Raw genomic sequence first — 26,600 nt, 5'->3', positions numbered from 1 at the left:
TCTTTGCTTTGGTTTTCCCCCCTTCCTCGAGGCTTCTCCTGGGGGAGCACTGGGGGGCTGCCGCCGTGGCTCCGGTGGGACGTCCCGTGCAGCGGGGGGGGGATAGAGTTTGGGATCAGCCTTCGCCGCCCGTCTGGTTTTCATTAGTCAGCCCGGCTCGGCCAAGAACCACAGCAATAAATAAAGGCGAACAATGCCAGCCCCCTCCCTGCAGCCGCCCCCATCTCGCCGCTCGGCCCCAGGATGCAGCCGGGTGTCTGGGAAAGGGGGCTCCGGCCACAGCCGAGCGGGACAGGCCGGGGAGAGTGAATGGGGCTGGCAGGGGGAAGCAGGACGGAGGGGAGGGGACCCGAGAGCATAAGAGGGAAGGCAGGGCCAGCGGCGGAGAGCAGAGGCAGTGACAGCCCCCGGCAGCGCGGGCATGGCGAGGCTGGCCCCCCGCAAGCCCCCTAGGCGCCGGGGCTTCGCCATCCTTTGGGGGGACCACGTCTTCCTCCTGGGGCTGCTGCTTTTCCCCGGGCAGGGGGGTGCTGCTGGGCCACGAGGTAAGGGGATGGGGACGGGGGGGGTGGTGGGTGGTGGGGAGGGAGCAGCGCACCCCAATTTGGGGGTTAGCGGGGTGGGGATGGGGGTACCCCACTTTGCATGGGGTCCGGCGGCGGTGGGCGTGCATGGGGTGGCACGGTTGGGGCTGCCACGGGGCAGCCCACGGGGGTGGCTGTGGGTTGCGATTCCTCCCCTTGACCCCGTAGCCTTGCTTTTGTGCGTATGTGGGGGTCCCCCCCCTGGAGACCCCCTTTCTGCGGGTCCCCCTGGCCCCCTCCCAGCGCCGCCCGGGCCGTGCCGATGCCTCTATATGGTCTGGTTGGGAGCGGAGGGCTGCGAGCAGCCGCGGCCCCCGCAAGAGGAGGGGAGACGACAACGCAGCCCCCCCGGGACACCCCCTCCTCCCCGTCCCAAACTGGGGACCCCTTGGGTCCCCGCAACTCTCCCAGCTCCGGATGGCTGCGACTTGAAGCAGAACCCGGCTTGTGCCGCTGAGGCGTGTTTTGGGGTAAAACTCGGCCTTTTCCGCTGTTGTGAGCAAATCCGTTATTTTCCCCCGAAGCTTTCTATCATTTTTTAAACGGGTGCTTGCTGAAAGCCTGTCTTTGCCGGTTTGGGTTCAGCCTCCTGTTGCCTCCATTCTCCATCCCTATTTTCTTCCACCCGCCCCCCCAGGAAGCAGGGGCTTTCCTCAACACCCGATTTTTACGATTATTTTTCTCGGTCGAGCTTTGCTGGATTCTGTAGTCCTGCAGCAAACAAGTTTTCCAGCAGCTCCGAGCGAGCCGTGCTGCCGGGAGAGGAGCGGGGCGGGCGGTGGGAGCCAGAAATCCCTGTTTTGGTAAACTTTGGGCAAATCCCCGCTCCGAGCAGCGGACGGCACCGTTCGGCTGCAGCCCAGGCTGTGCACCGAAAGCATCCCGAGCACCCATGCTCCCGACGTGGTGTTCCCAAAAGGGCCGGGAATGAGCGTGTTTTCCAGGAAAAAAAAAATAAAATAGCAGGGGGTGGGAACTCCCCCCCCCCTCTGTTCTTCGTTTGGCTTTCTTTGAATTTAGAGTTCTAAGGCCCTATCTCAGGCTCTGGGGCTCTGCTATTCCCGGCAAAATCCCTAGTCAAAACAGCGAGCGGCTGAAGTTAATAACCGAGGGGCTTTACGACGTGGCCCAGCCCCAAACCCCGCAGCACGGCCGCCCCTCGCCGCACGGATGCTCCCCCGACAGCGTGGGAGCAGGACGGGCCCTGCCTCAGCCCCTTGCCGGCGTCGGGACTTTTTTCAGATATTTTCCCAAGCAGCCAAAAAAACCTGAATTTGGCCTCCCGGCCCCATCGCCGGGGGCTCCCTCCTCTTTGCCCCAAGGAAACGTGGTTGTTTATTTTTATTTTTTCCTCTTTCATCGTAACGGGGAAGCAGCAGACTCGCACTGTGCCTCAGTTTCCCCATTTGCACGGCCACGGGGTTGGAGGCCCCGTTATCCTTTTTGGAGGAGGTGAGGAGAAGGGAGCTGGGAATGTGCCACCACCTTATCTGTAGTTATTCCTGGAATCTGATTAAATGCTATATACATAATGAGAGCCGATTAAATGCCACTGTGTGATATCTCCAGGCAAGTCCAGCCAGGCTGGGCAGCTTTAAGTGCTCGCTCTGCAGTTCCCAACCTACAACTTCATCTTTTCTTTCCCCCCTCTTTCTATTTTTTTTCTCCAATAACATCATCTTTCTTCAATCCAAATCTCCCCAGATAGTTGCAGGGGGAACCAAAACAAGCGTAGAAAATTATAAAGCCACGGGCCCTGTTATTCCACTCCCTTAGTAAATAACTTTGCCCTTGGCTGGGGAAGGTTACAAGATCCAAGCTTTCACTGACAACATTTGGCTTGGCAAGGTGGCCTGGTGCTTGACATTTTTGCTAGACCTCATCCCCTCTCAGCAGTGTCTTCAGCAGCAGATATTTTTTCTTTTTTCCCTTGTTGTTTTCCAGGCTTAAGCCATCAGTAGCTGCTCGTTCTGCTGCAATCAAATACAGCCACATTGTTTATGAAAAAAATAAATCTTAGAAAGCCTGCCTGGCTCCAGTCGAGCCAAGGAATGGCTCGTGCTGCTCTGCCCAGGGGAGCTGGGGTGGTTCGGGCAAACCCGTGCTCTGCTGCAGCTCCTTCAGCAGCTGTGGGATTGAGCAGAAGACAATGGCTCGATTTCTGGGTGACCGAACCAAATCTCCTCATCCGGATCAGTGGAGTAAAAGCACAAGGGGATGTTAAAAAAGAAAAATCCATTTGTGGGATTTTGGGAGCCGGGGGGGAGGCACCGGTTTGGGGCTGGGAGAGCGGGGATGCTCCAGGAGCCAGGCTGGGGCATCGGTGCGGGTGCTGGCGTGGGGACGGGGTGATGCTGCAGCCTTGTGCCGATGCCCAAGCCCCAGAAACCCCAAAGAGGCGTCCCTGGCTGTCCCCGCAGCCCCTCTTCTCTTTGTATGGCTGCTGAGAAGCTCCCGATGTGGGGACTTGCCGTGGGATCCCTCGCTCCATTCACGCGCTCACCAGCTCTTCTCTCCCCCAGGCCCGGCGTCCCATGGGGAGCGGGTGACCCCGCACTGGCTCCTGGGGGGCCGCACCCGGCGAGCTGTCAGCCTGGACGAGCAGGTGAGGACCGAGACGGCTCCTGTCCCCAGCACCGTGCTGTCGGAGCAGGATCGGGTCCTGTGGGGCTGGGGCTTCGTGGTGTGGGGACACCGAGTTGATAGGGCCCAGGGGCATGGTGGTTCTCCTGGGGGTTCTTCTGGTGATGGGCAGGGAAATCGGAGGGATTAATGGTGAATTAGTTAAGTGTGGTCTTAAATACGGGGAGGATGGATCCCAGGGTGTGGGGGCAGGCAGGAACCCTGTCCCCAAGGGTCCCCCGCTGCCCCAGCAGGGTGCCCAGCCCCACGTCCCGGCGGCTGCTGAAGCTCCCCCAGGAGGAGCCCCCCAAGCTCTGGGCAGCCTGTGCCAGGGCTCCGGCACCCGCCCGGCCCAGCAGTGCTGCCTGAGGGGCAGGGGGAGCCGCCGGGGCTCCGCGCTGGGCCCGCGGCCTCCGGGCCTGGCCCTGAAAATGGCACGGCTCTGGTGCCTTTGATGGCCGAGAGCTGTGTGGAGGAGAGGACATCTCTTCCTAGGGCTCACTGCTGGCCTCCGTGCCATCTCCTCTGTCCCCACCATGCCTAAATCCCTCTTAGGAGGTGCTTGTGGTGATCCTCACCCAGCAGCTGGCCGTACGGGGCCCTGCTCCGCGTCGGGAAGGATTTAATCCCTTCCCAGCACAGCGAGCACCCGCGGGGGTCACTGCAGGAAACCGCCGTGGTTTGGGGCCACGTGGCCTCGTTGCTGACGAGGTTCGGTGCCGGGAAGTGGCCTGGGGGCGCGGCGGTGAAGCCACCTGAGATGCCTCCACGTGAGACCTCCGGGCCAATGCCTTCTCTGTGGGGATTCGGCAGCACCGGCAGCAGCTGCCCAGAATCGTCTTTCTCCTGGAGCTGAAATAGCCTGCGGTGTGCCCGGCCCCGGCGCCTCGGGGACCTTGTGGTCACCCTGCGGAAACGTCCCCTCCCTCCCCGCTCCACAGCAGCCCCAGCCGTGGGGTTATATTTAGGCTGGACGGAGGGCACCCGGGAGGCGGGCAGTTTATTTATACTCTTCCTAGCATCCCCGCTGCCCAAAATCGCATCGGGCAGCAGGGTGCAGGCGCGTCCCGGTGGCCGTCGGGGTTGGGACGGCCACCGAAAGGCAAAGGGGTGGCTGGGAAGGTCCTGGAGCTTCCTGGCATCCGCTGTGCCTCCGCTGGCTCCAGACGGCCGAAACAAGGAGGCTGCTGTTCGGAGGGGCGGCGAGGAATGGGGGGGGGAGAACTGTGGGAAGCAGACAAAGGGCGAGCGGGCTCCTGCTTCCACATCGAGACCCGAAGCGTCGCGAAGGGTTCACTCCCATCCAACCCTTTGCCCCCCAGCCTGTTGCCGAGTGCTTATTTATAGGATAAATTTAATCCAGCCCCCTCCGTTCCCCACCCCGTGTCTCCTGCCCTCCAGCAAAGACGCTGGAAATGATCGCGGCCACGGCTTCCTGGCGCACAAAGGGGCTGTTTGTCCGCGGCACGCTCCTGCCTGGCCTGAGGCCGCGGGGAGGAAGAGGAGGAGGAGGAGATGCTGAGGGTAGCGTGCAGGAGCGAGGAGGGATTTTATGGCCAGGATCGTGGGCTGGGATGAGTTGCGTTGGGTGGATGTGGGTGGGAAAGCCCGGAGGTGTGAGCGCACGCGGGCTGTGCACACCCTTCAAAGTTGTCCCCAAGGTGTTGGGACGCTGGGCTCGGTCCCTCTGTTGCTCTGCCATTAACCGCATCCGCTGCTCAAGTGGGAAATGACGGCTTGGAGTGGGCAGGATTAGCGGGGTGACATGTGCCACGTCCCCGTGCCATCCCGGGAAGCGCCCTTCGGACACCGTGGTGTCTCCTTGTGGCATCGATGCTCCTCCCGGAGGAACCGGTGGTGAGCGGGGAGCTGCCGGTGGCCCTGGTGGCCCCATCGTGTGCTGGCTGGCACGGCGCTGGACCCAGCCTCCTATTGTTGGGGCTGAAATCCCCGCGGGCTCGCGGCTCCCGGCACACATGGAAGCGATTTCGGAGAGGCCAGGGAGGAGGTCGTGGGGACCCTGATTGCAAACAGCTCCCTCGTCGCCGGCTTGGGGTGGGATCCTGCTCCTCTGCCACCAGCTGTCCCCTGTACCCACTGTCTCACTGGCCAGCAGGACGGCATGTTGCGCTGCCTGGGTCGCTCCCTGCCTGATTTCTTCCCCTCTGCTGTTGCTTTTTGCCACGTGTGGATTTAGCTGCCCGCAGGAGCGGGGCGTCCTGGCGTCCCATGCCTCATTGAGATCTCGGGGTCACCCCCATCAGCAGGTTTTTGCTGCTGTAGCCAGGCTGGGGGTGAAACCACGAGGGCTGAGCTGCATCCAGGCAGACCCCCTGACCTTCCTCCATCTGTCTCCTGGCACCCTGGATAGGAAGACCTACAGAAGGGTGTGTTATGGAGCATCCTCCCACCCACCGCTGGGTCCCTGGAGCAGCCAGCGTCCCCCTGTCCTGCGGGTGGGATCTGTCTGTCCCCTTTTCCACGCTGTTCAGCATCCCAGCGGCTCAGGACCGTCCCCAGGAAGCATTGCCAGGGCCGGGCAGGAGCAGGAAGGGAGGAGCAGGGAGCACCCGAACCCGAACCCTGCCCCGCTGCAGGTGCTGTCACCCGGCTCCGCGGCACGGCTCCTGCAATCTGCTTCCTGCAGGGAAGCCCTTCCCTTTCCCAGCGTGTGGCAGGGCACAGACCGAGCCAGGACGTGGCTTCTGAGCAAAATTTGCTTTGAAACGACCAAAATCCTGCCTCTACATCCAGGGCCTGGATTCTCCTGGTTCCCCAGAACTGTTTGACCCCAGGGTGCTTTTCCAGTGAGCGGCCGGAGCCCGAGGCTCATCCTGGGGTTCTCAGATCTCGATGCTGGTGTGCATTTAGCTGAGGACAAGGTGGTGCGGTCCCTGTGCTCCCACACAGGTTTGGATGATGGGAAGCTCCTGGAACCCAAACTCTGCTGCTCGGCTCCAGCCCCTCCTGAGCCCGGGGAGGGCCTGGCTGGGCCACGATGCTCCAGCTGGGAGCTCAGCTGCAAAAGCCATCACCGCATCCTCTGCGGAGCAGCCGGGAGCGTCCATCCCCTGTGGCGGGGTGGGAAACCCATCTTCCTTCCCCCCTCCTTACGTCCAGGCTTGCATGGGACCTCGGGGCTCGTGGGACCTGCCCGAGCTGGCGGCTGGGCTGAGGTCTGATGTTTCCAGCAGCGCTGGAGGAGGGCGCCTGGCCGAGGACGCGTCCAGGAGCCCCGGGGAGACAAAGATCTTCTTTCCCCTTGAACAACAATGCAATCTCCTTGGCCTCAGCCCCTCTCCAAACACGACTGCGGTTTGTTCTGATCAGCAGATTGGAAAGGAAAACCGGAGCCGAGCTCTGCCCCGCGGGCTCCTCGCCAGGGCAGATTCATCCCGGCTGCTCTGCGCAGCCCCCGCTGGGACCGGCTTTGCTGCGATGTGCTGGAGAGGGGCCACGGCTGCCACGGCTCCTGCAGCCCCTGGAGGGTCCGGGGCATCCTTTGGGGCTGGTGGAGAAAGGCAGCGGCGTTTGGGTCAGGACGGAGCTGGGATGGTGATGGCGATTGGGACGGTACTGGAGCCAGGATGGTGCTGGAGCCAGGATGGTGCTGCAGCCCAGGGCAGCGCTGATCCTGCCCCTTGCCAGCCGCAGCCAGCAGGTCTCAGGGACCCAACTTCTGTCACTTATGCTCAGGGCAAAATTATCAACGCTTAATTAATGCAATTAACATCATAACCATTCCTGGCCTCAGAGCTGGGTTATCAGGCTCCTGCCTGCCGTGGGAGTTGCGCGCTCGCTCCTCTTCCATCCTTTCCATCCTGCTGTTTATTTCTGCAGGGTTTTGGGCCCCCCAGATTCAGCTCCTGCTGCCTCCCCACGTAATCCCCAACCCCGGGGGAAACTGAGGCACAGGGAGGGGAAGACCTTGGGATGCAGCCCCGTGTAGGGTCCAAGCACCGACCCCGTTAGGAGCAATTTATTTTCCAGCCTTCGGTGGTGCAACAAAGCGTGTACGGGGGGCTGCGAGCATCGGTGCGAGCCTGCTCGCCCTCGTGTCCCTTTAAGACTGTCTGGGAGCGAGCATTTTGCCAGCAGGGCCCCGAAGTCGATGCTGGGAGTAATTGCTGGGGAATTCAAACCGGGGAGGAAGGAGCAGGGCCTGGGGAGGAGGAGGAGGAGGAGGAGGAAGAGATGGGTGCAGGGAGAGGGATCGGGGTGGGAGCTTGAAATACGGGAGGGCCGGGGAGGCGGGGGGGAAAGCAGGGAAATCGCAAGAAAAATGTACAGACCATGTTTGGCCAGGGAGCGATGTTTGTATAAGATCATGTTCTAAAAATACAGCCCGTTCCCACCAGCGGCGGAGCGGAGAGAGGAGCCTTCGGCCCCGGCTTCCTCCTCCTCCTCCTCCTCCTCCCGCGCCGCGCAGGGCCCCTCGCCCACCAGGCCTGGCCTCGCCGCTCCTCGCTGGTTTTGTGCCTTTTTTTTTTTCCTCGAAGCCCTGCGTCTGGTCTCCTTTTTTGGAGCTGGGAAGACGCTGTGCGAGGCGTCGAGGTTGGGGCTTGGCCGTCGTGGGTCCGTCTACGCGTCCCCGTGCTGCCGTGGGATGGGATGGGGCGACCAGCCCCTCGTCGTCCTCGCTCAGTTTGGTGACACGAGCTCAGCCCTGTTTGGGGACAGGAGCACCCGATGGGAGCTGCTTATTCGGGGTGCTCAGCTTGGGGTGGGCCTGCAGGGAAAAAAACACATCCCTGCACCCCGAAATGCTCGGTGCTGTCCCCTAAGAGCATCCCCAGGGCTGCAGGTGTCCCCCTGGTGCCTGGGGAATGGGGTGCATGAGGAGCGATGCACCGCTGGATTTAGGGACAGGCCAGCAGGAGCTTTTCGGCTCCAGTTTATCCCAGTTTGGGAATCACCCAACTTCACCCCCACCCCTTCGCATTCCTGGTGACAAACCCGTGATGCTGCGAGCAGCCCAGGCACTGCCGGGACGGCTCCGTCCTCGCCCATTTGTCTCCCAAGCTGGGAAAACCTCAGCAGCAGCCCTGCTTGGGGAGCAGGAGGGACTGGCATGGGTCGGGAGGGACCCACACAGGTCGGGAGGGACCCAGGGGTCGGGGACAGACCCTGGGGGTGCTGGGTTTGGATGCTTTTAGGGGATGTCTGTGATTTGGGGAGGCGCATCTTGATGCCATCCTTCACCTGCGCCGCAGCTTTGCCCTCTCTCCTGTTTCCCCATAACCAAGTGCCACCCGCAACCGGTGTCACCCGCTGCCACCCCCCCGGTGGTGTGACATCCCAGCCCCACGGCCACCCAAAAAAAACAGGGCACAGAGACTTCGAGCTCTGCCAAGTGGCACCAGGGATGATTTTCACGTCCCTGGAGCTGGGGCAGGGATTTGGGGACAGGGGCGCAGAGCTGGGCTGCAGCGCGTCCCTGCACGTGCGAACCAGCCCCGCTGGTGTGGGTCCGTGCGCACGGTGATGAAACCAGTTCCCGTTTTCAAAGTAAGGGATTGAGTAAAACCTCTGGCATCCTGGGGAAGCTGAGTCAGACGCTTCCTCCTGCCGCCCCCGGGTGTCTGTAGGGCCACGGGTCCCCGTTCCCCGGGCTGTTCCTATTCATCTCCTTGGCACCACGGCGGTGCAGCTGCCAGCACCCCTGGGTCCCAGCTCGAGGACCTCTCATCCCTGCGTCCCTGCTGATGCCCACCCCAGTCCTGCTGCTCCCCGCTCCATTTTGCAGTAGGTCCTACAATAACACAGGCAGGTGCACACCCTCCTGGCAGCACCTAACCCCTTCCTAACCCCGTCCCTCCTTCGCTTTCCCTGCAGGAGCCGGCGCCGGCGCGGGCAGAGGTGGCCGTGATGGCCGAGGGCAGAGAGCTCGTCCTGGTGCTGGAGAGGAACGAGTAAGTGCCGGGGCTGTGGGGAAGGGGTGGTGGGCATCCCTGCCGTGGGACCACCCGGTTTGGGATTACCCGTGGCTTTTCTGCTTCATGGGAAGGGACAGGTCACAGTGGTTTCCTGCCGGCCACGGCCAACGCGGCGCTGCAGGATGCTGGGTTGGGGCTGAAATGCTTTTTTCCTGTGACTCACACCCGTGTCATGGCAGAAATGGGCTGGGCAGTGCCACGGTGCAGGGCGCAGGGTGGGCGAAGGATGGAGACGGTCCTACAGCCCTGCCTGGGGGGGGCTGCGGGGGCTTTGGTGGTAGCTCGGTGGCTGCTGGCATCGAGGGCGTTTGGGAAGCCCTGCTGCTCTTCTGCTGCTCCTGCCTCGGATCAGCCAAGCACGGAGAACCTCAGGGCGGTCCCTGGGGACCTCGTGTCGTTTGTGCTGTTGTGTTTTCGGGTCTCTCCTGGTGCTCGGTGGCTGCGAGGTGTCCGGCTTCTGCTTCTGCTTTTTGCCAGCTGGGGTTGCAAACTAGCTTGCAATGCCTAGCCTGGTTCCTAGCTGCTGCAGCGGGCCCAGAAATGCTTTTATTTATTTTCACGACCCTAATTCTAGCTCTGGAAGAGAGCAGGGAGAGCTGAGCCCCATCAGATGGAGGTGGCACCAAGTTTGCTGTCTTCTGCCAACCAACTGGGCTGCCTCAGCCCTGCCAGCCCGTGGGCCAGCCAGGCTTTGCTAGTCCCCAAATCTTTTTTCCTGCGGTGCTGGGAGAGGTGGTCGGCCTCCAAACCCATCCCTCGCGAATCTCTTTCAACAAGACCTTCCCTTGAGCAGGAGGAGGAGCCGCATCTCCCTGCCTTCCCTTCCCCAGGGCTCCCACCTTGCAGAGGACATCCTGGGGGATAAGACCCATGCTGGGACTTGCTGTGCTCCTGCTGGGGGTCTGCTCAACCCTTCCGGCTCCCCCTGTCCCCAGACACCTCACGGAGGCTTTCGCATCTCCAGCGTCCTCAGCTGACCCGTCCCTGTCCCCGTCCCTGTCCCCGTCGCACCCGTTCCAGGAACCAGTCCGAGTTCCCGTCTGGTTCCCCTGCTAGACTGGAGCTACTGGTGCCAGGCGCCTGCTCGCGGGGACGTGGGTGCCAGGAGCGTGCCCGCAGCAGCATTTTTGGAACCAGAGCGGATACAAAAAAGAATCCAAGAGACAGGGAAGGGGGGGGCCCGATGCCGCTCTGGGGCTGGCTGCTGGCTGCGTTTTCTCCTCCTGCAAGAGCAAAACCACGGGGAAGGGGCCCGGAAATCCAGCCCCAAAGGGTCAGCAGGTGAACCCAGCCCCTTGTGGTCCTCCTGCGGGCGGCAGGGTGCCCATCACCCCGGCGTCTGGGCCGGGTTTTGCTTCTCTGCCATCGGTCTTCCCGTGCGCAGGCGCGTGGGACGCGGGCTGAGCTCTGGCTCTTCTCGCCTGGCGGCAGGAAGCAATTTGTCAGCGCGGGGCCGGGGTGAGAGACGGCTGGCGGCCGCGGGGAGCGGGGCGAAGGCAGGGCCCTGCGGCAGCAGCCTGAGGTTTTTTTTCACCAGCATTTTTGGTTTTGGCGAGGTGCTGGCGCGGTGGCGCGTCGGGAGCAGCTCCCTCGTCGTGCCATGAGTGACGTGCCCGAGGCTGTGTTGGAGACCCCAAACCTGACATGCTCTGGGGCTGGACCCCAATTATGGGGCTGACCCCGTCTTTCCCAGGCTGGGCATTGCCCCTTGGGGAATTTGGCTTGGTGGGGACTTTGGATGCTGCTGCTTCAGTGGGGTGGGGGGCGAAGGGAGACTTAGCAGGGCCAAGGGGCTCTGTTGAAGTCCCACGGGGGGCTTGGTCCTTGTGGGGAAGCTGTCACCCCCCCCAGCTGCTCATCCTCAGGGAGCCAAGCCCCCTGACAGTGGGGGTGGGCAGCCGGGCTCCCTCCATGCCCAGGACCCCGAGCAGGATGGGCAGCCCCATCCTTGCTGAACCTGGGGACTTCAGAAAGGGGCCAGAGGCTGTGATTCGTCCCCCTGCACATCTCGTGGGGCTGGGCAGTGGTGGGAGCTCCCCGTCCCTTTGGTCCCCCTGTGCCAGGCTGTGTCCTTGCTGGCTGTGGGCCCCAAAAGGGCCGGCACATCCCCGGAGCATCGCGGGGTTCCTCATCACTCCTCTCTCCCCGCAGGCTGCTGGCACCGGGTTACACCGAGACACACTACACCACGGACGGGCGGCCGGTGACGGTGGCTCCCAACCACACGGTGGGTGCCAGGGATGGGTGTCACTCATCTCGGAAGAAGGGGGACGATGGTTTTGGGGTGTCCCAGAGCCTCAGCTTCCCCATGAAGAGCCCCGAGCATCCCCAAATGCTCCGGACCTGCACTCTCTGTGCCTCTTTCAAGTCACACAGAGAGCTCAAGCAGCAGCAAAGCCACCCAAAATGTCCCTGTCCCTGTCCCCGTGCAGGTCCCCTGTCCTCATGGCAGTGTTCAGGGACATCCACGTGTCCAGCCTGCTCTGGGAAACTGCTTGGGCTGAAGCCAAATCCCTATGGGGATGGGGCACAGTGTTCTGGCTGGCAGCATCCCCGGTGCAGGAGGATTGGGACAGCACACGGCTCCTGGAGCTCTTGGGACACAGGCACGGGCAGCGCCCGCTGTCCCCAGTGTCCCCTTCCAGCGATGTGTCCCCCACGTGGGGGGACCGTCCATGTCCCAGGCTGGACCTACAGAGCTGTTGGCATCCTGGCTCCATCCATCCCCATGTCCACAAGGATGCTGCTGTCCCACTTGTGAAATTCAAAGCAGGCAGCTTGTTTTGGGATGAATACATGGGATTTATGGCCGGTCGGCTCTGCGTGGTGGTTTCTAACTGAGGTCTCCGTTGCCTCTCTCCCAGGACCACTGCTACTACCACGGGCGCGTGCGGGGCTACAGGAGCTCCTGGGTCGTCCTCAGCACCTGCTCGGGAATGCGGTACGGAGCCTGCAGCGGGGTTTTGGGGCTGCCAGAGGGGCGATGGATGTGCTGCCACCTCCTTCTCCGCGGAGACCCCGCTCTGATGACCCCTCCGAGCATCACGGATGCTCCCGCGAGCCCAGCTCGGTGCTCTGCGGGGCTGATTTTCCATCCCCCCCCCCCCCCATTCTGCTGCTCTCCATATCCAGGGGCCTGATCGTGGTGAGCAGCAACGACAGCTACTACCTGCACCCCCTGGGGACCCCCGAGCCGGGCCAGCACGTCATCCTCCGAGCGGAGCACCTGCCCTTTGCGGGGGGCACCTGCGCCCACGGCGACGACTTCGGGAGCACCGTGGGTGCCATCGCCCGGCTCTTCAGGCCGGCGGAGCGCCGGGTAAAGCCAGCCCCGCGTCCTTCGTGCACCGCTGGGGCTGCCTGCGCCCTCCCTAAATGTCTGCTGCTGCCCCCCCGGGCGGGCGGCTCACGGGGTCTCAGCCTGGGGAGGAGACCCCCAGAGGGAGTCTAGGACGTGGGTTGGGGCTGGTGTTGCGTTGGGTGGGATGGGATATGGGGGGACACGGGGAGGTTGCGCTGTAACAGCCCAAATTGGCCTCAGTTTCCCCTCCCAGCTGTCCGTCCTGGGCGGCTCTGCGGTGTCTGGGGAGCGCACGAGGCCCCCGGGCTGCCCACCCCTTAGCTCCTCCAAGCCTTGCTGTCTGATTTACAGGCGAAGAGAGATGCCTGGAGGACCATGAAGTACATGGAGCTCTTCATCGTTGCTGACAACACGCTGGTGAGTGCCACGGGGGGCCAAAACGTGGCCCCCTGCAGAAAAGCCAGGAACGCTCTCTGTTCCCTGCTCTTGCTCTGCTGACCTTCCTCCATCCCCACCTCTTCGCAGTTCAGGAACCAGAACCTCAACCTGGGCCTCACCAAGCAGCGAATCGTGGAGATCGCAAACTACGTGGACAAGGTAACGCCGGTCCCTTGTCACCACCTCTGCCGTTCCCAGCGCGTGGGAGGCACCTGGGCTCGGGGCCAGCCCGTCGGAGACCCTCAGGGACTGTCCCCGTGTCACTGGTGCTGGGAATTTAGGTGGCAGTCGTGAGCACACGGTGGAAAATGTATTGTCCCCATGGTGGGACATGCCGTGATGGTGGCAGCTGAGGGAGGGTCGCCCCGCTGCAGCATCAGAGCCAGGATCTCAGCTGGCATCCTTGAGCTGGGGCAGGGTTGGTGCCGTGGTTCTCCAAGCTGGTCAATTTTGGCAGCTGGTGGGTGGGATCGTGCCACCCCAACTTGCTCCTGTGCCCACACTGTTGCTGGCGGAGCTCGTGTTTGCAGCTGGGTTTGGGACAAGCGTGTCCCCGAGTCGCCCAGCGGATGGAAAGCAGGGAGGTGACGGCGATGGGAGACACGTGGTGAGAGCTGGTCCCCTGCAGCCCCGTCCCCCTGCAGTTTTACAGGTCGCTGAACATCAAGGTGGCCCTGATCGGCCTGGAGGTGTGGACGGAGCGGGACCAGTGCGCCGTGACCAGCGACGCCAACGCCACGCTCTGGTCCTTCCTGCAGTGGAAGAAGGCGCTGAGGGCACGCAAGAAGCACGACAACGCCCAGCTGCTGACGTGAGCGCCCTCCTGGCCCGGCCCGAGCCCTCCGAAAGGGCTAATTGCTAATTGCTCTGCCTGGAGGAACTAATTACCCTTCCGCTCTCCTTTCCGGTGGGCGTCCGAGCAGCGGGAAGACGTTCAGGGGGACGACCATCGGCATGGCCCCGCTGGAGGGGATGTGCAGCGCGGACAACTCCGGGGGCGTCAGCATGGTAAGGGGGCACGGGGTGACCTGCTGCTCCTCCTGCTTTGGGGACCCCATCCCCACCCCATCTTTTTGGGGTTGGAGGAGCGGGGTTGGTCCTGGGATGCAGCCTGAGGGCAACCGACGATGCTGGTGGCCCGTTCCCCCCTCTCAGATGTTGGCCAAGCCCTCCTGCCCCAACTGCAGTGGGCAGCAGCCTTGGGTTCTCCTGTGTTGCTTTGGCTCCTCACCTCGAGTACCCCCTGCTTGTTCTGGTTTTGCAGGGTCATCTCCCACCCCATAGACCTCTCATGCCTCTCCCTATGGGGTGACGGTGGCCCTGGTGAGCCTGTGGTCCCTGGTTAAGGCCGGCAGCGTGGTGCATGAGGTTTCTGTCTTTTGGGATGTGCCCTCCAAGGCCCCAGCTTTTCAACAGTCGGCTCCAGCCCAAAATCTTTCCCTCGGGGGGCTTTCAGGAGACCAAACCCCACCTCTTCCATGGACCCTCCTTGCGTGGCACCCAGCTGCAGGCCCAGGGCTGCCGTGGTCCCTCGCAGGGACCTTGCGGGCCACCCCTACAAACCGACACAGCCCCTGTCCCCGCGCAGGACCACTCGGAGCACCCCATCGGAGCCGCCGCCACCATGGCCCACGAGATCGGCCACAACTTCGGCATGAGCCACGACAGCCAGGACTGCTGCGTGGAGGCCACCCCGGAGCAGGGCGGCTGCGTCATGGCAGCGGCCACCGGGTAAGAGGTGGCAGGGATGGGGACAGGGACACGGGGACAGGGACGGGGACAGGACACGGCCACGAGCCCCCCAGCAAGCTGCGGATGACATTTGCAGATGGGCAACCTGACCGCATCTCCCTTTCACGTTTTTTACTTCTTTTTTTTTTTTTTTCTGAAATATTTTTTCCCCCACACGTGCAGGAAGTACATCTTTGCCTGTCCCTATTTGCATGTTCATGTACCAGTTTATGGGTATATTTCCTTGCTCGCCCTACCGTAACTTGCAGGGACTTATTGTTTTTTTCCTGCAGCTCTAGAGATTTTCCCCAGACTTCAGAATCTCTTCAGAAAAGGCCACGGTTCATGTCAGAAATGAGATATGCTCATAGGAAAGAAATTGTTTTTCAGCAATATGAGGAAATGAAAACAGCACCGAAAGAGAGAGCTGGAGCTGTGCTCCTCTGCTTCCTCCTTCTCAGGGCATCACCCAAAAAAAAACACCCTCAAAACATGTGCAAAATTCTGGAAGAGCCGTTCTCGGAGCTTCTGTAGGAAACCACCGGTTCCTGTCCAGCTCCTTAAGGGAAGGGCCAGCTGGGTGTTAGAGAACTGACCATACAAGTAGTAGCTTCTGGTTTTATTCTATTTATTTTTGCTGCTCAGGCCTTGCGAATGATTCCTTTTCGTTCCTTTTTTTTTTCTTTTTTTTCTTTTTAAATTTATTTTTTCCTGGGCACATGGGCACTGCACGCAGAGACCCACCTTGTGGTTAGGGTCAGGGGTTCCGCGGTGTGCCCCGTGCAGAGGACCCAGGGCCTCCTATCTCTAGGAGGTTTCTTGCTGGAGATCCATTGCTCCAGGGGCAGCATCGTGCATCTCTGCTTGCCCAGTCCAACCCACTCCGGAAAATATTTGGGTCCAGCTGTCCAAACATTTGGGTCCTGGGCTGTCAGTGTCCGGTGCTCTGCTTTTGGGGCGCTCAGCGGTGCGGGTTGGGGTGGGAGATGGAGGTGTTGGTGCACCTGGCTGTCAGTGGTGCTGCTGCTGCTGCTCCTGGAAGGGTTTGTGCCAGTTCGCCCGTGTCCTTATTTCCCAGCTCTGACTGTGGTTTTCCACCTTCTCCTGGCCCCGACCGCCCCGGTTCCCACCCCTCCCCATCTGTCCCCTGCGCAGCCACCCCTTCCCACGCGTCTTCAGCTCCTGCAGCAAGAGGCAGCTGGAGAACTACTTCCAGAAGGGAGGCGGCATGTGTCTCTTCAACCTGCCCGACACCAAGGACCTGGTGGTGGGCCGCAAGTGTGGCAACGGCTTTCTGGAGGACGGAGAGGACTGCGACTGCGGGGAGGTGGAGGTACGGGGACGGGTGCCGCACCGATTTTCTCCGCGTGGCACGGAGAGGGGTCTTCCCAAGGGGGTTGGGTTTGCTGGTCCCAAAGGGGCTACGTCCCAGGGGTGGTGCTGTGAGGGGTGGAGAAGGGGCCGAGAGCAGCGATGGGGGAGGGAAGGGGTGGACTCGCTGCCCGTGGTGATGCTGTCTCTGTCTCCCCGCGCAGGAGTGCACCAACCCCTGCTGCAACGCGCACAACTGCACGCTGAAGATGGGGGCCCAGTGTGCCCACGGTGACTGCTGCCAGAACTGCAGGGTAACCCCCTCGTTTCATCACCTCCTTGATCCCCCCCCCCCCCCCGCCGGACCACGCAGTGAAATGTGGCCCCCGTGGGACCCATGCTCTGCGTGTCCCCAGGATCAACTCTCCTGGTGCCAAACGGGGAGGGTTGTGCCTAAATGTGCATAAACTCCTGTCCTCAGGGGAGTCTCTGATGGCTGCTTTGTGGCTGGGTTCCGGCCACAAAATCTGTCTTTGTACCTTGATAGCCCCTCGCAGTCCCAGAGGGGACATTACAGATGGTTTCTGGCCCCACGCTGTGCCAGGAGGCAGCGTCTGTCCCAGTTAGTCCTATTTACTTCTTGTGGGTGCTGATGTTTCTCTCTCCTCCCGCGGCAGCTGAAGGTGGCTGGGACGACCTGCAGGGAAGCAGCGGGATCCTGTGACCTCCCCGAATACTGCACGGGTGCCTCACCCTACTGCCCGGCCAACGTGTACCTGCTGGACGGCTCGTCCTGCGCCTACGGCGAGGCGTACTGCAACAACGGCATGTGCATGACCCACCACCAGCAGTGTGTCCAGCTCTGGGGGCCAGGTGAGCCCCAGTCCTACCTCCACGGGCATCCTCATGGCCCCTTGATGGAGCAGGAGCCCCGCTGGGGGTCAGCGTTGTATCTGTACGAGGGGTGCCCGAGCCCCCTGCCCTCCTGTGGGGCCGGAGTGTAGTGAGCAGAGGGTGTTTGCTGTCTCCATTAGGGTTGGGGGCAGCATCCACAGGGCAGACATGTGGGGTTGGGGGTGCTGTGCATGCACACTCGTAGGTGCCTGCTCCTGCGCTGTGCACAGCCCATCAGGCCATTGCGGGTGGTCCCCACACTGCATTCAGCCCATACATTTCATACAGCCCTCATGCTGGGTTTGGTCCCCATGCTGCACATCTCCGTACGCTGCAAAGTCACCTCCACGGTGCACTGCAGCCCATGCTAGAGCTTCAGGACTGCCTCCAGCTTCAGTGCTGCGTGTGGTGCTGTGTATGGCCCCCTGTGCTTTAGTTTTAGCCTATATGTTGTGTATGGCCCCCACTACAGACCCTATGGCCCATAGGTGCTGTGTCTGGCAGGATGTGCATCGCCTCCACACTGCTCGTGGCCAGATGCTTTGGGATTTCGCTCGCTCCGTGTGGCCACAGGCTGCATACAGTCCTCAGGCTGCTTATAGCTCATATAGACATATCCTGTGCACGGTCCCCGTGCTGCATATGGCCCCATGCCACATACAACTGCACCCTGACCCTGTGCACACTGCGGTGCCCACCCCAGACACCCCATTTACACCCACACCCCCCAACTCCCAGCCCAGGCAGCTCCCAGCTCCCTGTCCCCGTTTGCACGGTGGCGCTGCCACCCCCAGGGCCAGGAGAGCTGCAGCAGGAACAGAGGGGACAAAATACCCCCCCAGGGCCACCATCCTCTGCAGGACCCCAGCACAAAGGGGGGGTTCATCCCTCCTGTGCTGTCCCTCACCCAGCACCCCCAGCAGTCTCTCTAGGAGAATTCCCCAGTGCGTTTTCTCCGCAAACATCCAGCTGGTCCCAGTCCTGGGGTTTCTCCCTGCTGGCTGCTTTCCCCATCCTGCTGCCTACAAGACCTTCCCCCTACCACAGGTGCCTGGCCAGCCCCGGACGCCTGTTTCCAGGACGTGAACATGGCTGGCAACACCTACGGCAACTGCGGCAAGGACAGCCAAGGGCGCTACGTCAAGTGTGACAAGAGGTGGGTACCCCATCCATCACCCGCAGATCCCATCGCCCACCCCGAAGTGGGGCTGGCAGGGCTGCATCCCCACCTCCAACATCACCTCCAATGTCTCTGGTTTGGGCCTCAGAAGCCACCAGGTCCTTGCTGGGCTTGGTCCCCATCACTGCTGGGAGGTCGTCGCACCGTGTGCCACCTTCCTGCCCAGCCTGAGGGGAAAACCAAGGAGAGCATCTGCAGGAGAGGTCATTTAAGGAGTGTGTGCGCTCCAGCATCCCCTGTTAGAGCAGTGATCTTAGAGGGGAACTGCCTGTTCCCTCCAGCACCTCTCTGTCCATCTCTCTCCCCGCCATCTCTGCTGTCCATGATTTATCTAAGCCCTTTCTGAGCCTGCTGAGCCTCTCCCATGACCATGAATTCGGAGGGAGGTGAGCTAGCAGGCAGGAGGGCAATGGGGCAGCAAGGATAGGGCAGCCGGTCCCCACTCCTCCTGCCTTCATCTCGGCTGTGCCCTGCTCCTAGGGATGCCATGTGCGGCAAGATCCAGTGCCAGAGCTCGGCGAAGAAGCCCCAGGGGACCAACACCGTCTCCATCGACACCACCATCCGCTTCAACGGGCGGGAGGTGAAGTGCCGGGGCACCTACGTGTACACCACGAAGGACGACGAGGAAGACCTCTCTGACCCCGGGCTGGTGATGACAGGGACGAAATGTGGGGATGGGATGGTGAGTACCTCTTCCTAGGGCTGGGGTCTCCTAAAGGGGATCAGCTCCTTGGCTCTTGTCCCATTGTGGATGCTCTCCACGTGGTAGCCAGGACACTGTACCTGATTTCCCCCACATTTCCAGATATTTCCCTGATGACATCTTAGCTGTGGCATTTGTAGGAATGCCCCAGGAAAGCTGTGAGGAATGGAGGTATCTATTTGGATAGATACAAATAGATGCTGCTAACTGAGCGTGTCTCCTTCACAGCCCCTGCATCTCCAAGTGCTTCTCAGAGGGTCAGTTCAGCTGGGGATGGGCCGGGAGCAGGGATGCGTGCCAGACCGGGCTGGCTGGGCAGATACAGCCTCTGCTGTTTGGCATTTTCCTAGCGAAATTTTCTTCCCAGTTTGGGTTGGAAGCCAAAATGCTGATGTTTTCATGAGAAAGGATGGACGTTTTTGAAAACCTGCTTTTTGGGGTGGATGGGAAATGCCTTCTCCAGAAGGTGGGTGTCAGGGGAGGGAGGTGGGTGGCAGGTGGATGGTCCCCACTGAGCAGTACGGGACAGAAGAGGGCAGAGGATTTCTGGGCTGTGCTGAAAACCAGGGAGAAATGCATTGCCCTGGGACAATGTGACTTATCCAACTTGCTTTTTCCAGCGTTCAGTGCCCTTCCAGAATCCTATCTGTGAAGCCAAACATTGCTGTCTTGTCTCTCAGGCCTTTCCTAACCTTTTCTTCTTGTCTCTCTTTTAGGTTTGCAAAGACCGCCGGTGCCAGAATGCCTCCCTTTTTGAGCTGGAGAAGTGTGTTTCCCAATGCAATGGCCATGGGGTGAGTTTCTAAGACCTACAGCAGGCTGCCGAGATGAGCTCAGATCCTTAAGCAAAACCAAGCTATGTCCCCCAGGGATGAGCCTTGCAACACAGCGGGGCATCTGCTTTTCGTAATGCTCACATTCACGCTAGCTGCAGGTGAGACTGAGCTGAGGTCTTTGCTTATCTGTGTCCAAGTTAGAGGGAGAAGAGCATTCTTGATGTAACGACCATCTGCAAAATTTGGATCAGGGTCCGGCTTGAACTGGAGAGCGTTCAGAGCTCAGAGCAGGTGCCTGTTCCCTCTGAGAACAAAGCAATGGACAGAAACACAACTGGGACTGCAGAAATGCAGGGAAGTGGTTCAGCGAATAGCAAAAGCCACTATTGTCCAATGCTTAAAGGCTACAAAGATTTGATCCCTGCAGATGAGGACTCCCTAGGCCATGGCTTTGTCAGATAAGGAGACAACAAACAGCGCTGCTGGGTTATGCAGAAAAAGGTGATAGGTACGACACCCAGCGCTCAGCATTGTTAAGGCTTGGAGTCTCGGCTTCAGAAATGCTGTGGGTTAGTGGGACATACCCCGAGGGGAAGATGTTTAGCAAACTTCTAGCCCTAACACAAAGTATTAAGGCCATTGGTGCGAAAACTGAAGCTGTAAGATGCCTGTCTGCAAGGTTTCTGCAAAGAGCAGGGATAAAAACATGCCAGCAAGAAAACATCTCCGTACATTGCAATCGCAGATTTGAGTCCAACATAGCCACGATCCAAGTGATGTCCCAGGGGGGAATATTAACAGGGGCTAAGCTCCTTCAGCCCAGACTCCTGCCATCTGATCTCACCCCCGTTGGACCATCATTTCCATGTGTCCCTGGTGGTCTCCAGCCCTCCTTCTCTCCCTGCAGGTCTGCAACAGCAACAAGAACTGCCACTGCAACGCCGGCTGGGCTCCCCCATACTGTGAGAAGCCAGGCTTGGGCGGCAGCGTGGACAGCGGCCCTGTGCAGCACGACAGTGAGTCCTAGAGATATAAAATCAAAGAGCCATTAAGATTGGAAGAGACCTTCAAATCATCTGGTCCTGACACCTCGTGGTGCTGCTGGGGCTGGGGCGATGCCACGCGACGGGGAGATGGGGTGATGAAGCTGGCGACGGCTCAGTTCCCAAATGCGCTGCCTTGGGATTGTTCAGGCAGGCTCCGTGGCTGCTTGGTGGCCATCCATTTTTATCAGAGGCCAGCAGATGTACTGCTCCATTTTCTGGAGGTGTGGTGATGCAGCAATGGTGTCTCGAGCCTGGGTGGCTGGGAGTGGGCAGAAGGGTTCAGTGTTTGCATCGAGCAGAGCCATGCTCTGGATTTAGCCCCAGCCAAAGCAAACCTGGAGGCTGCCAGCCCTTCCAGCCCCGTTCTCATCCTTGTGCTTTCCCTAACAGATCATGAAGCCATCTTAATAACTCTTCTGCTCATCTTCCTGCTCATCCTCCCGGCCCTGGTGATGGGCATCTACTTCTGGTACCGGCGGGAGAACTCGCTCCTGAATAAATGGATCAAGGAGATGAGGAGGAGGGGCCAGGAGACGTACCGGTGGGTGATACATCCTAACATCTCTCTCTTGAGGACCCAGTGGGACCCTGAAACCTTATTTTCTTGCCCCTGGCAGCAGCCAGCCTGGTAGGAACAGTTGTGGGGGAGCAGGGGGAGCACAGGACCTGCTTCAGAGTGGTATGAAACCTGCTTTGCAATACAAAGAGCTCCTCCTGGGGACAACCCGAGGCTTTCAGATCTCTCCTGAGCAGAGGCAGGAATGATCCCTTGGACAGGGTGGCCCTAGATAGCGATGATGAAGGTGGCCTGGTACCGAGCAGCCTCCGTGCCATCTGCTCCTAGCAGGCTGCAAGAGCTGGAAGGGCTCTAAACGAGCACAGAATTTAAATATTCATTATTTCCTCTCCCAGCCTAGGCACACCCCCCTACCCTAGAGTTCCTGCAAGCATTTGAGATAAAAAACCCAGAGCCAGACAAGCACCTTCTTTTATATTGCTATTGACTTCAGAAATGCCACCATCCCCTCATTATTTCAGGACTGACTTTTGTCCCTGCTCACCCAGCCCTGCAGGATATTTCCCTGTCTGTTTGTGGAGACAGGACCTCGCTGACGTGCAGCATTTTGGGAGGCAGCTGTTGCAAGGATGGTTGCTTTATTTTGCCCTCTGTGATTTACTTTTTTGATCCCGGGCAGGAACAAAGCCTTTGGTCGGAAGGCAACCAGTGGCCACTCCAAAGCTGCTTTCACCTTGCGGGACATTTCCACCTCCAGCTACACTAACAAAGTAAGTAATGACTCAACTTCCATTTCTTTTCCTCCCTGATCGTGTTACTTGTGGCTGATCACATCTCCCTTTAGTAACAGGGCCAGCTCCATGCTGGTTTTGCATGTTATTTTGGGGTGAGCCCTAGGGCAGTAGTAAGCATCCCTGCTAAAAGTGAGTCTTTTGAGCTCTGCTTACCTAAAAAACCTTCGGTGACTGCTAGGAGTCTCTGCAGGGAATTTGCCCTATCCCCATGGCAAAGCCTGGCAGGGGCTCTGCAGTCCTGCTGGTGGCTTTTGCATCTCTAGTGTCCTTGGGGTGGGTAAGCCTGAGGCAGAATTTACAAAGAAAGAGTGATGGTGGTTTTGAGCCTGGCCACAGGACGTGAAAGCAGGGCAGAATGGTTGATATCTCTCATCTCTAATTCGTTCTGGTAGAAACCTGAGATTAATTCCCCAGATCTGGCCCCGCTCCAGGTCTCCTGAGTACCTTTCTTCTCCCTGCGTGCTCTCTTGTGGTTAGCGAGGAGCAAATGTGCTCAGCTTTTGTGTGGGATGGTGAAAGGTTTGTGCCAGAGAGTGGAATAAAAACTCTATTCTTGTCAAGGGTATTTATATAGGATATAGGGCAAATAGGGTATATATAGGTAATATATTTGTATAGGGTATAGACAGGGAGTGCTGTGACTCCCTAGCACCCAGACCTTGCGGGAGCATCTGCTTTTCAGCACCCAGAAAAATGCACCTGAGGGTTTCCTCCATGACCTTTTCTCATCCCCGCAGGCATCGCGTGCTGCGTTCCCTCCCAAACCCAGCGCTCACCATCCCGGCCCCCAGCCCGTCAACATCGTCCACCCGCTTCGTCCCCCGCCTCACTCCATCCCCCCGCGCCCGAGGGACCCCAAGCCTGCCAGGCCACCTCTGCCAGCCAGCAAATCGCCCATGATCCCCACCAAAACGGTCGTCTCCCAAGCTAAACTGCCTCCTCCGAAGAAACCTCTTCCCTGCAGCCCCGTGAGGACCCCGCTGGTGAGTGTGGCTGAGTTTCCTGTTGTATTCATAGAAATTCCTCATTTTTGGCTGCCTGGGGCTCTGTTGGGTTGGGAACTATTAAGGAGCTGTCATGCCACCCTAAGAAACGAATCTGTTGCAATGGTGAAGAAAGCTCAGCAGATGATGGGAATATTTTAGGGTAGTTTGGGTACGGTTGTTGTATGCCTTGAAGCCTCTCAGCTCTACAGCAAGACAGAGCGGGTTGTAGGATGCCACTGGAAGCTCCTCTAAGGATCTTGTCTCTCCCCTTGTGCTTTGGAGGGTTGTAGGATGCCAGTGTAGGCTCCTCTAAGGGTCTTCTCTGTGATCCCAGGTCGGCCCAAAGCACCAGCCGCCTCGTCGGCCGCTGCCTGGAAGTCCTCTTCTGGCCAAAGAGCTGCCTCCTGCACACGGACAGACCCTGCTGGTCATGGTCCCTCCTACCAACTTCAAGGCATCGGGTACAAGCACCACGAGCCACCCTACGAGGCCGTTCAAGTAAGTTGAGAGAAGAGGAGCTGAGCTACCTCCCTCCACAGCTGGGGTCCTGCAGGCAGCCACAGCAGGGGTCCCGTGGGACACCCCAAATGTCAGCGTGGTGTGCTATGGGCTTCTCCTTGTGCCCTCATCTGTAGTATGACCTAGGGTGTGCGGCTCTATGCCTGGCCCGAACCTGCAGGGTCTGGTCAATGGCGGCCAATGGTGACCAAGGTTGGGATTTTGGGTCCTTACGCCGTTGGGTTTTTGTAGGGTTTGGATTAATTAAGGGAGATGCCAGCCTTTAGTGGGTGCCCCATCCCTGGAAGTGTTCAAGGCCAGGCTGGATGGGGCTTTGAGCAACCTGAGATGTCCCTGCCCATGTCAGGGGGGTTGGAATTAGATGATCTTTAAGGTCCCTTCCAACCCAACCCATTCTGTGATATATGAGTGCGTGTGGCTCCTCGTCCTCAAGCACAGAGGGGGCTGCTGGTTTGCTGCTGGGAGACAGGGGAGTACAGGGACGGACAGTGATGCTCTCTTTCAACTTTCTTCCCTACAGGCCGATGCCACCTCAAAGGTGAGTCACAGACACCTCCCAGTTTGGAGCTGGGAGATTCAGTCTCGGTCCTTTATGGTATCATAGCTAAAGAAATTCTTTCAGCTCATGCTAAATTCTCAGGAAAATGGGTCAGTGGATGTTTTTGCCTCCCCTCCTGCTAGCCAGGCTTGTGGGCCTTATCCAACCATGGAGGGAAGGCACCACGCTGAACTGAAGCTGACCCTCATCCCCAGATGGTCTAATTACTGCTCTGCCTTTCTTAAGCTATTTTAGATTCCTATGCCTTTGTAGTTGCCACCACAAGGAGGCTGAGTATGCCCCAAAATTTCTTGGTGTAACTCAGTCCCTGCAATTTGTCCCTTCTGCCCATTCTCTGGTCTGAAACAAGAAAAATTTGGCACATCCCTGCAACCAGACCTGGCTCCGTCCCCAGATAAGGTGGCTCTGGCCTTGCTGCCCACTGGGAGCAGTCCCCGGCCGTACTATTCTTAAATGGTGTCAGAAAGTGTTGACTATGAGGACCAGATGTGCTGGGGAGCTGGATGTGCCCACGTCCTGGTCCTGATTCAGTACTGGTCACCACCAATATGTAAGGGAGGGAAACACTCTCCTTCCTGGTTGGGTGAGGGGACAAATTTAATGAGTTGATGAGGGTTCATACTGGGATGGCTGGTTTGGGGCCGTCTCTGGTAGTGAACAAACCACTCCGGTTGTTCTCAGGAATGGGAGAGCAGCAGCCCCTGGAGGATATCTCTCCCACACAGGTGGGCGCCCAGTTCTCACCACTGGTTACCGCCTGGTGCCACCACGTGCTTTGGTGGACTCTGTCTCCTGTCAGTGTTTTAAGTATACACCAAAAGAGAACACCCAGTGACCCAGGCTGGGACGATATTTGTGAGGGAGGATGTGGGGTGACCGTGGCAGTTGCAGGTCCCTCTGATCTCGCAGACAGCAGCAGCTCTGCTTTCCTGAGCTGAGGAAGGCTGGCTGTGATGGGGGTGGCGGATGCGTGGTCTCTCTGCACCCTAATGAGTCGTCTCCTTTCCCTTTTTTTTCTTGCTCTAGGCCTGTCCCAGCCATCAAAGTCCAATCCACCTCCTTCCACTCGAAGAAGTGACAAACCAAGGACACCTTAAGCCCATCCTCCCTGAGCTGGCTCTCCTGATTTGCACTGCTGCTGGTGACAGGGGACTTTTATTCCTCTCTTGTTTTATTTGGTTTTTGGTTTTTTTTTTTTTGATACCAGAGGACTATTTTTATAAGACAGAACAAGTACTCAGCACACAAACTGTGGTGGCAGGGGGAGGAGAGGGGAAAATTGGCACCGTGATACAACTAAGGGTTGTGGTGGGCTGGTGGGACCTCCACCACAGCTCTGGGGATCGCCTCCTTGCCAGGTTCCCCCCCAGCTTTAATTCTTCCTGACATTGCACATGGGCTGGTCGGGGTGCCCTGAGGTCCATCCAACACCGAAGCAAGATGCTGACGACGGTGGCAGCAAAAGCTGTGTAATATCTTCCTAGCTACCTCCTCCTTCTCCTCTGGGCCTGGTGACATCCCCTGCCACCCGCTGCCACCAGAGTTCAATGCTGGGCATTGTCTCCGGGGAGACTTTTGCCATCAGAGAAGAGTGGTTTCCAGTTCGGACCGTGCCATACAGTGCTGGGGCATGGCCACGAAGGCTCCACGTTCTCCGGCTCCTCCAGGCCCCCTCCAGGAAAACCCAGTGATGATCCCGGGGCCGTACCTGGAAGGAGAAATGGTTTTCATGCCTGCGGCGCTGGTGGCAGCTGGCTACCATGGTGCTTTCAAGGGGCTCAGGAGCCCTTCAAAAACGTTGCAGGCCCAGAAGTGGCTTTGTGAGCTGCTATCACTGCTGTCCCCACGGGGACGGAGCCACGAGCCAGGAACGAGAGCAGGAAGGCCTCCTGCCCATGTCGCTTGCCCAAAGGCCTCGGCCGAGCCGTTGCATTTCTCTGTGCCTCAGTTCCCCCCGTCGGTAAAATGGGGGGGTAATGTACCTACCTCACAGGGGTGTTGTGAGGTTTAGCAAACTGGTGTCTCGACAGGGCTTTACAATCCTCATACGAAAGGTGCTGTTGACCCGCACAGGACTGCTCCGTGCCGCTTCCCCGTGACTTGACGCGCGGCTGTCAGGGTGTGAAACGAGAACGATGCCTTTGTACAGCGCCCCGGCTCCTCCGCCTGGTTTCTGCCTCAGACCTTCCCCGAGCTCGGGGTCTGTCCCCAGCCGGCACAAACGGGCACCCCTGGAGCCCCTCTGTCCGTCCTTAAACCCGGGATCAGGGGGTCCAGCCGTGTGCGACACATCAGCTACCCGGGCTTAGATCCCGTCAGACCCAGGTCAAGGCTTTCTGAGATGTGGCTGACCAATGTCAAGGTTACTTGGGGTGTAGGCTCAGCGGCAACCCTCAGGAAACCCTTCTGGTGTTTCATTAACCCCAATACTACAAAACGGGCTGCTAATTGCAGGCTGTGGTTAAGTCCACTTTAGCCTAAGCTGTCCATGCTCATGTTTGTGTTTTTTATTTTATTTTATTTTATTTTATTTTATTTTATTTTATTTTATTTTATTTTATTTTATTTTATTTTATTTTATTTTATTTTATTTTATTTTATTTATTTAAATTTATTTTATTTATTTATGTTATTTTATTATTTTATTTTTATTTTATTGTTTTATTTTAAAATTATTTTATTCTATTTCATTATTTATTT

At 59.0% G+C, this 26,600-nt stretch overlaps 1 protein-coding gene across 2 annotated transcripts; it reads left to right on the top strand.

The window, feature by feature from the left end:
* Positions 1 to 282: 282 nt before the first annotated feature.
* ADAM33 (ADAM metallopeptidase domain 33) lies at positions 283 to 26,051 on the top strand. 2 transcript variants are annotated; one of them, XM_083835006.1, is made up of 24 exons: positions 284 to 545; positions 3,107 to 3,189; positions 9,042 to 9,118; positions 11,294 to 11,369; positions 12,007 to 12,083; positions 12,275 to 12,461; positions 12,795 to 12,860; positions 12,969 to 13,040; positions 13,526 to 13,692; positions 13,805 to 13,889; positions 14,470 to 14,612; positions 15,768 to 15,945; positions 16,148 to 16,237; positions 16,601 to 16,796; positions 17,865 to 17,973; positions 18,478 to 18,682; positions 19,420 to 19,497; positions 20,387 to 20,495; positions 20,916 to 21,066; positions 21,722 to 21,812; positions 22,574 to 22,819; positions 23,157 to 23,320; positions 23,862 to 23,879; positions 24,927 to 26,051. In XM_083835006.1, the coding sequence occupies exons 1-24, from the start codon at positions 422 to 424 to the stop codon at positions 24,976 to 24,978; spliced, it is 2,844 nt and encodes a 947-aa protein (XP_083691132.1). In that variant the 5' UTR covers positions 284 to 421; the 3' UTR covers positions 24,979 to 26,051. The 2 variants fall into 2 exon arrangements, with proteins under 2 accessions (XP_083691133.1, XP_083691132.1); XM_083835007.1 differs by lacking the exon at positions 23,862 to 23,879 and having other exon boundaries at positions 283 to 545.
* Positions 26,052 to 26,600: the final 549 nt, after the last annotated feature.

This window comes from Anser anser (genome assembly GCF_964211835.1).
Source record: "Anser anser genome assembly, chromosome: 4".
NCBI lineage: Eukaryota > Metazoa > Chordata > Aves > Anseriformes > Anatidae > Anser > Anser anser.
The sequence above is the reverse complement of the archived record's forward strand: the minus strand, read 5'-3'. Positions and strand labels throughout refer to the sequence as shown.

Coding starts and splice junctions, on each gene's coding strand:
- ADAM33 (XM_083835006.1), top strand. CDS start 422: ATGGCGAGGCTGGCCCCCCGCAAGCCCCCTAGGCGCCGGGGCTTCGCC. Junction 12,084..12,274: donor AGCACCTGCTCGGGAATGCG/GTACGGAGCCTG, acceptor CTCCATATCCAG/GGGCCTGATCGTGGTGAGCA. Junction 17,974..18,477: donor TACGTCAAGTGTGACAAGAG/GTGGGTACCCCA, acceptor CCCTGCTCCTAG/GGATGCCATGTGCGGCAAGA.